General features: G+C 38.9%; 1 protein-coding gene across 1 annotated transcript; it reads left to right on the top strand.

Moving 5' to 3' along the window:
• Window positions 1-2,033: 2,033 nt before the first annotated feature.
• LOC120045836 (zinc finger protein 488-like) lies at window positions 2,034-6,833 on the top strand. The gene is made up of 4 exons (XM_038990768.1): window positions 2,034-2,070; window positions 2,285-2,358; window positions 2,648-2,879; window positions 5,664-6,833. Exons 1-4 carry the CDS (start codon window positions 2,034-2,036, stop codon window positions 6,761-6,763), a joined length of 1,443 nt encoding a protein of 480 aa, XP_038846696.1. The 3' UTR covers window positions 6,764-6,833.
• Window positions 6,834-8,902: the final 2,069 nt, after the last annotated feature.

Raw genomic sequence — 8,902 nt, 5'->3', positions numbered from 1 at the left:
ACTGCGTGGCAGGCTGACCACCTGTTACGCGAGTGCAGCAAGGAGCCAAGGTAAGTTGCTAGCTAGCATTAAACTTATCTTATAAAAAACAATCAATCTTAACATAATCACTATGTAACGATTGCCGTCTGGATAAGGAGAGGAGGACCAAGGTGCAGCGTGGTAAGTGGTCATATTTTTTTATAAAATATGAAAACACTTGACAAACAACAAAAACGACAAACGAACAGTCCTGAAAGGTGAAACAAAACAATAAACAGGAAACCACCCACAAACAAAACTGGGAAAACAGGCTACCTAAATATGGCTCCCAATCAGAGACAAAGATAGACAGCTGCCTCTGATTGGGAACCACACCAGGCCAAACACACAGAAACAGAAAACCTAGACCTACAACATAGAATAACCAGACATAGAATACCCACCCACATCACACCCTGACCAAACTAAAAATAGGAACATACAAAGCAATCTACGGTCAGGGCGTGACACACTAGTTAACTACACATGGTTGATGATATTACTAGTTTAGCTAGCTTGTCCTGCGTTGCAAATAATCAATGCGTTGCATGTTATCATGGAATCACAGTCTACCTCACCAAACAGGTGGTGATTTAACAAGCGCATTCGCGAAAAAAGCACCGTCGTCGCACCAATGTACCTAACCATGAACATCAATGCCTTTCTTATAAACAATACACTAGTATATATATTTTTTTTAAACCTGCATATTTAGTTATATATATATATATTTTTTCATATTTAGAAATTCATGTTAGCAGGCAATATTAACTAGGGAAATTGTGTCACTTCTCTTGTGTTCTGTGCAAGTAGAGACAGGGTATATGCAGCATTTTGGGTTGCCTGGCTCGTTGCGAACTGTGTGAAGACCATTTCTTCCTAACAAAGACCGTAATTTAATTTGCCAGAATTTTACATAATTATGACAACATTGAAGGTTGTGCAATGTAACAGCAATATTTAGACTTATGGATACCACACATTCGATAAAATACGGAACGGTTCTGTATTTCACTGAAAGAATAAACGTTTTGTTTTCGAAATGATAGTTTCCGGATTTGACCATATTAATGACCTGAGGCTCGTATTTCTGTGTTTATTATATTATAATTAAGTCTATGATTTGATAGAGCAGTCTGACTGAGCGGTGATAGGCAGCAGCAGGCTCGTAAGCATTCATTCAAACAGCACTTACCTGCATTTGCTAGCAGCTCTTCGCAATGCTTGAAGCACAGCGCTGTTTATGACTTCAAGCCTATCAACTTCCGAGATTAGTGCCTATTAAGATCATCAAATTGTCAAAGGTATATGAAATACAAATGGTACAGAGAGAAATAGTCCTATAATTCTTATAATAACTACAACCTAAAACTTCTTAACTGGGAATATTGAAGACTCATGCTAAAAGGAACCACCAGCTTTCATATGTTCTGAGCAAGGAACTTAAACGTTAGCTTTTTTACATGGCACATATTGCACTTTTACTTTCTTCTCCAACACAGTGTTTTTGCATTATTTAAACCAAATTGAACATGTTTCATTATTTATATGAGACTAAATTGATGTATTATATTAAGTTAAAATAAGTGTTCTTTCAATATTGTTGTAATTGTCCTTTATTACAAATATATATATATATATATATAAAAATCTACCGTTTAAAAAAAAATATATTATTATTATTTTTCATTTATTTATTTTATTTTTTAAATTTATTTTAATCGGTATCGGCTTTTTTTGGTCCTCCAATTATCAGTATTGGTATCTGCGTTGAAAAATCCTATCAGTCGACCTGTAGTCCAGGCCAATTGGCAAAGGAGGTATTGTAGCCCTAGAATTAGCTGGTATATGGGCCTAGCTCAAGGCTAGCTCAAGGCTAGCTGGTGCTTGCTTCGGGACAGAGGCATTAGCTAACAGTAGCAACTCGTTTGCAGCTAGCTAGCTGCGATGATCCGGTGTAATGATCCAGAGCGGCAGGAATCCGGTGATGTGGTAGAGAGAAGGAGTCCAATATGATCTGGGTTGATATCGCACTGTGCAGACTGGCAGGTGTTGTCCGAGCTAAGGCTGGCTGTTGACCGAGAAAAAGGTGAAGACCACTAGCCGTGGCTAACAAAGACTAGTAGCTAGTTAGCTGGCTAGCTCCTGATGGAAGTTCCAGTTATAAGGAATAAAAATAGCAGATCCGTACCATATTGGGTGAGGCGGGTTGTAGGAAAGTATATTTAGTTCGTAGATAGAAAGTGAGATTAAGATAATTAAGACACGTTCCATGACACCATCGCCTTCATAGCGCTAAAATCCTGCGACAAGAGAAGCAAATCATACGTGTTCAGGGTAAATTTATTTTATATTTAATAACACATTTTGTCTTGCAAGCTGGGATACCACACAGAGACACAAGGATGCAACACAGAGACTCATAGGCTAAATCAAGATCTTGTTAAAAAAAAATGATATACCACCAAATGGCTTGATATAGACATTGTCATCCACATACCAGTGGAAAATGATTGTCCAGCCATTACATTTACATCTTTACAAATTCCAATCAATTAAATGTTTTCACAATGATTGAGGAGAGGCGATCCTGATGTCTCTATGTCATAATGATTTCTCTGAACAGGTGGACCCCGAGGCTATGCGGAGCTCTGCTCTCGTGCTGTCCTGGCTGCGTCTGGTGCAAGCGGCACGTCACCGGGAGGAGCAGAACACCGAAGCGTTCCTGAAGGGAGGCCAGCTGTATTTCCGGACCACCAAGGAAATCCATCAGGATGAGGAACTGTTGGTGTGGTATGACCAGGAGCTGTCACATCTACTGGGCTTCACTGACATCTCAACCAGAGGACATAATGCCGGTGAGAGAAATAGAGACTTGGGAAAGTGCTATAGAAATACAGCTTTTAATCAGCAACCTAGCCAAAAAATCCTATAGGATTCCAATAAAACAATCCTAATAGAAAGTCCTATCAGATTTTGGAACCTATACTATAGGATTTGATCCTATAGGACCTATCCTATAGGATTTTATCTTATAGGACTGGTTCCCAAATCTGATACGATTCTTGTATTAAAATCCTATAGGAAAGAATCCCATAGAAGTCCAATAGGACTGGTTCCAAAATCTGATATGATTTGTCTATTGTATTGGCATCCTGTAAAATAAAATCCTATAGTATACAGTAGAATCCCATAGGCGTCTAATAGGACTGGTTCCAAAATGTGATGGGTTTGAATCACTCCGATATTGTGCTGGTATGTTGAAAAGGTTAAGAACCTCCGGGAATTATTACTGGTGTGAGTAGGCAAAGAGATGAAGATTATGCTCCGGAGAGACACGAGAGAGAGAGCGAGTGTTCCTCAGTTTACTGGTCTGATTGCAGTTGAACATAAATGTTTAGGTATCTGTGCCATATTTAGCTGTGAGATTGTCCAATAAAGCTACAGATGACATTAATTTATTTTAGAACTAATTTCCTGTATGTGGACTGTATGTGTTACTAAATTACACAACCTCACGTTTTGACCACATCGAATTGAGGGTAATTACATATCCTTTTTTACCTCAGATTAGTGATGTTAGTATAACCGTTTATAGTAATCACGACACAAAATCGATTGCTTAAAACCAATCAATATCTTTGGTTTTGTATCGCTGATTTTGTCATACGCTCCGACGGTCGAATTCTGCTATCAATTTCCAACTCAAATGGCAGGGAAAATTTGGGCCGCTCTCGCTTTAAAGGTCACTGGCCTCACACCAATAGATAGTTTGACTCTCAAATCCATCACTCAAATAACAGCCAACCCTTGTCACTATTGATATCCTATGGCGGGTCGTGATTCGTTTAAGTTAAATTACAAATCAACTGACCCATTTTGGGAGCCTTTCAAAACTTCCATCCGACATTCTAGAATCTAGATGACTGTTTTCAGCAAATTCTCTTCTAACCAGTGCTATACGAATTATTCTCAGATTGTGTGCCCTTTGAATAGTGTTAGTTTAAATAGTTCATACACACCAAAGTCTGCCCCCGTTCTATTGATTTCAAATGTATATGATAGTGTTGCGTTTAGCTTTCTGAGTTGGCGACCCACTTGAAACAAAATGCAACAATCTAAAATGTAGCTTGCTGTCTTCTAGAAGTTGTCCTCCTTTTTTTGTAAGGTTAGTTTTAACAGGACGTGCACCCCAACTCCCCCCTCTTGTTCTATTGATTTCAATGAGACATCAATATGAGTGATTGACAAATAAATGTTGCGTCTCTCTCTCTGTTTTAGTGATTCCCAAATCAAAATGAATAATTCTAAAATGTAGCTGGTTGTCTTTAGCAGGTTTTCCTCTAACAAGAGATGCAAACAATATTTCCAGTTTCCATGTGGTTTTTGAGTTAATTTCCCATAGCGCATACAACCTGATTTTCCCCTAGTCAATATGAGTGATTAATTGCCAAACAAACTGTTTATTGATTAGGACACTTAGGGCTATTATTCAAAACTTATTGTCAATGGGAAGCAGCGACAGCATCCTTTTCAACTTATCTTTTAGGAATATAAATAGAACTTTCAACATTAATTTCCAATAGTATTCTACTTAATTAGGTAAAAACTGCTGAATGAGTCCACAAACGTGATGTGATTGATTTATGTTGATAATTTACCTGAAATCATGAAAACGTGTTTGCCTTGCCTATAATAAGGCACATATATTTAGCAATAACAAACAATATAAACATTTATTATCTGCTATAAGAATAGTGACTCAAATGAAATACAAATGACTACAACTTAGCTAGCTAGTCAGCTGATAGGCAAAATGTGGCTAACAGTAGTTTCATAGCTAGCATTAAAACGAGTGCCTAAAATACTGCACAATGACGAAATGACTAAAACATTGACATCTTCATAAGGAAACAAATACTGTATTCACAGTTATTGCATTCATGCACAGTAAAGGATAAAACAGTTCAAATAATAATGTTAGAAAACCAGAGATTTTCTGCACAGCCACAGGTGGCAGTAGTTAATTAACACTGCAAGCCGTGCTCGCTGTGACCTCATCAATCACTCTTAAAGGGACAGTTTAAAGGTGAATAAAACCGAAATGAATATAGAACTGTTGTTTCCGTATCAACTAAAATATTGTTATTAATGTTGTTGTATTGTACTGGAACTTATTTATTTATTGGGTTCAATTAAGAAAAAAGTTCTAATAGGAATCTGATTGGAGTGACAAAATCCTACAAGTCTTATCAAAAACCTATAGGATCCAATCGGATTACTTTTGATTACCAATAGGGGAAAAAGTTGTCCAATAGGATTCTGATAGAGGTGACAAAATCCTAAAGGAATGTGAGAATCTATTCCTATCACTAATCCTATAGGATATTTTGACTAGGGCATCATCTTCTTCATGATCATCCTCAAAAGAACGGCATGCTAATGTTACCCTTGTTGTTTCAGCATTTTGTCAGAAGTTTTGTTGTAGCCTGTGCGTAAATGCATAATGGAAAGGACAAAATGAAGAGATGTACTGAAACTTTTCAAAGATAATATATGTGGACTATTGTTATTTGCTTCATTTTGCACCAATGTGTTTTGTAATGTACGTATTAACTAACAAAATGCATATATCTTCACAGAGCTCAAATGTGCAAAATGTAACCAGGTCTTCAAGAACGAGCATCCCTACTTGGCCCACTGCCGCTTCCTGTGCTCGCAGGTGAAGAATGACATGCTGAGCAGAGAGGCCTATGAACACAAACACATTGAAATAAAACGTCAACACCGCATCACAGACTTCCACAACATCGCCAGGGATCTGGAACATAAAGAATCCAGCGCCAGTGAGGAAGCCGAGATTTCTCTGCGGAAAAGGAAACATGAGGAGACGGATTATCCCCGATGGAGGAAACCAGTGTTACTGGAGAAAACCAACATCTTGAATGACAACATCACACAGATAACCAGAGACTACCACCTCATTGTGCCAGAGTCAACTGGCTCTGTTTTGAAACTGAAGGCGGAGAAGTACCAGCTCAAAAAGGACCAGGTGGAATGCAAAAATAGTGCGTTCACAGAAGTAGGAGTTGCAAAAAGGAGTGTTATGCACGAGAAAGAAATGCCAACAGAGGCTGATTCTGAGACAGTGAGGGAGATAAGCTCTGGTTTGAACTCCAAGAGCAACAACCGTGAGTTTTCATTCATTCTGCGCAGTGGACAGGAGGAGCAGAAAAGCGCTTTCTGTAAACCCAGTAAAGGGACTTCTTCTAACTGCTCTACAGCTCACCCATCCAACACACCTGCCCAATCGAACCACCTAGAAGACGTGAGAGACATTTTTACCTCAAAGACTGTTCTGGGATACAACAATTTGTTGGCATCTAATAATATTATGTTGAATGGTGATTTACCTGGCGCACAGACCATACCCACACCGGTTACTTGCAATGCTTTTCCTTACCCACCAGAGCACTGGTCCAGGAGCATTGGAGCCCAAATACAAACAATTCTTCCTCCAACATTTAGCTCCTTTGGGGTGTCGGTGCAGAACTGGTGCGCCAAGTGTAACCTCTCCTTCCGCATGACTTCAGACCTGGTGTTCCACATGCGCTCCCACCACAAGGAGTTTCTGGAGCGGTCCCAGGTGAGGAGGCGAGAGGAGAAACTCACATGCCCTATCTGCCACGAGTTCTTCCGGGAACGGCACCACCTGTCACGCCACATGACTTCTCACAATTAAAGCCTATTGGACATAAGAAAACTGATATTTAATGAAAACGACATCGGACATTCTGTATCTAATTACAAGAGTAGACCTGAGTAATTAAACATTTAATTACAATTTGAAGTCACTAACACCTGAATGTAGGACCATCCACTTGTGACTATCGATCATTATGTGTAAGGGCACATAGGTGGCCATTCAGGATTGCACAGTGTCCACTAGATGTCAACAGAATACGAAATAAGAATACATTGCACATTACTTTACTTATCTGCACAGTGCGTGATAGGAATATTTTGGATCATTGTCCTGTTGTGTAGGTTGGAAAATGACATGTCTGAACTGTGCCTTATGAAACTCAGGGTGGGACTGGAGAGACTGAAGGTAGCTTAATTGCAGCTCTTGCTATAGACCTATTATTGTTAAACATGTTTTCAATGTCTGTTGCTCATTGTTTGACTAGACATACAGTATTACCAGAGCTTGTACAGAGATGTGTAGATTCATTTAGCTGTTTTTGATGAAAAACATCAAAGCCAAACTCTACTAGCACTGTGTCTATACTTAGGCCTACATAAAGACATTTTGTGTGAAACATATTGACCTTGTATTACTTGACCCACCAGATTCACTGGGTCACCCATACATGTGACACCCACAACCTGAACTATTTTACCCATTTCATTTTCATGACCTGAAAGGGGACATGTATTGCTGAATAAAGATACTAGATTTCACCTAACAAATGAAAATAACACGGTGGATAATAATGTGGAAACATAATTTATCTATTTGAAAAACCATTTTAGCAAGCTGTCGAACGTTTGAGATGGCATTGCCTTTATTCCCTTCTATTCCAACAGGTGGCATCAGACACCAATTTTCCTCAAATTCAGCGGCCAGTGAGTCCAGTAATTCAATCCCATTCCAAGATACTTGTTGGCCTTTTCAACTTGTTTAATGAAGGTGGGTAATGACTCCAATGAGGCCAAGTGGGGCTAGTACCTGTCACGATTTCGGCCGAAGTTGGTCCCTCTCCTTGTTCGGGTGGCGGTCGACGTCACCGGCTTTCTAGTCATCACCGATCCATGTTTCATTTTAGTTTTGTTTTGTCTTTATCATACACACCTGGTTTCCATTCCATTAATTATGTTCATTATTTAACCCTCTGACATCCCTCTCTGTTTTGTGCATTATTGTTGTTCGTGTTGTTAGTGCTCTGGATTGTATTTTTTCCTTGTTGGAACTTAACTTATTTTGAGTAAATTTTGGACAATTACTCATATCTGTGTCCTGCGCCTGACTCTGCATTTTTTTCCATTCACCAACACCCTCACAGTACCAAAACCAACAATACGAATCAAAGTGTTATACAGTATTAGGCCATTCATTATTGTGGTGAAAAACAACGGATTGTGTTATGGGAAAAAAATATTCCACCTGGAACATCACTCACAATAGTCTGACTCTTGTCTTTATCATTCATCAAGCTTATAATCTAGAATTTACATGCTGCCAGCGATAACAGATCTTAATCAATCACTTCATCTGTTAATTAGCACAATATCTGGTTAATCAGGCGGAACATTAAACACTGAATCTAATAGCTGGTTACAGTGGCCTTAAGGTAACCAGTCATCTGGACCCTGAAGACAAATAGAACCAATATCGAATGGCACACAAGGTCAACTTTTTGGCAATTTCTCACATTGACAATGCTGGACAGGTTACATTTCTTATCAGTTTTACTAGATGGAACTCCCCTCTAGAGTGTGTTCTTTCCACATTTCAGAAATCAGGCCCAGTTACATTTCAACCTGCCCAAGTCCCTTTCCTCTGCCCTAAGTGTTCACAGATCTGAAAGAAGAGTGATGTTTCCAGGGTGGAGCTTTAGCCATATTGTTGACACCTATCTAGTCCCTTCAGATAAGCCTAGTGAATGCAACACCATAGGGTAGGCATAGAGGTTGAAATGGAATAATCACTTTGCAGTGATTCATTTTAAGACAGTCTTTTGTTTTACCAAAGTGACCTGAGTTATATCTTACAGAGTTTTCAGTTTCACTATTGTACAGTATAAGAACCATTAAATGTAATGACTTATTTGGGTGAAAAACACAGTGAACCTAAATTGAGGCTTCAGGGTAAACCTGG

This window comes from Salvelinus namaycush, chromosome 4 (genome assembly GCF_016432855.1).
Source record: "Salvelinus namaycush isolate Seneca chromosome 4, SaNama_1.0, whole genome shotgun sequence".
In the NCBI taxonomy this organism is placed as follows: domain Eukaryota; kingdom Metazoa; phylum Chordata; class Actinopteri; order Salmoniformes; family Salmonidae; genus Salvelinus; species Salvelinus namaycush.
The sequence above is the reverse complement of the archived record's forward strand: the minus strand, read 5'-3'. Positions and strand labels throughout refer to the sequence as shown.

What these genes read in the sequence shown, in the direction of transcription:
- LOC120045836 (XM_038990768.1), top strand. Translation starts at nt 2,034, where the DNA reads ATGATCTGGGTTGATATCGCACTGTGCAGACTGGCAG. An exon ending in GCAAATCATACGTGTTCAGG is followed by an intron (nt 2,359 to 2,647) that starts GTAAATTTATTT and finishes TTCTCTGAACAG; the next exon opens with GTGGACCCCGAGGCTATGCG. An exon ending in AACCAGAGGACATAATGCCG is followed by an intron (nt 2,880 to 5,663) that starts GTGAGAGAAATA and finishes ATATCTTCACAG; the next exon opens with AGCTCAAATGTGCAAAATGT.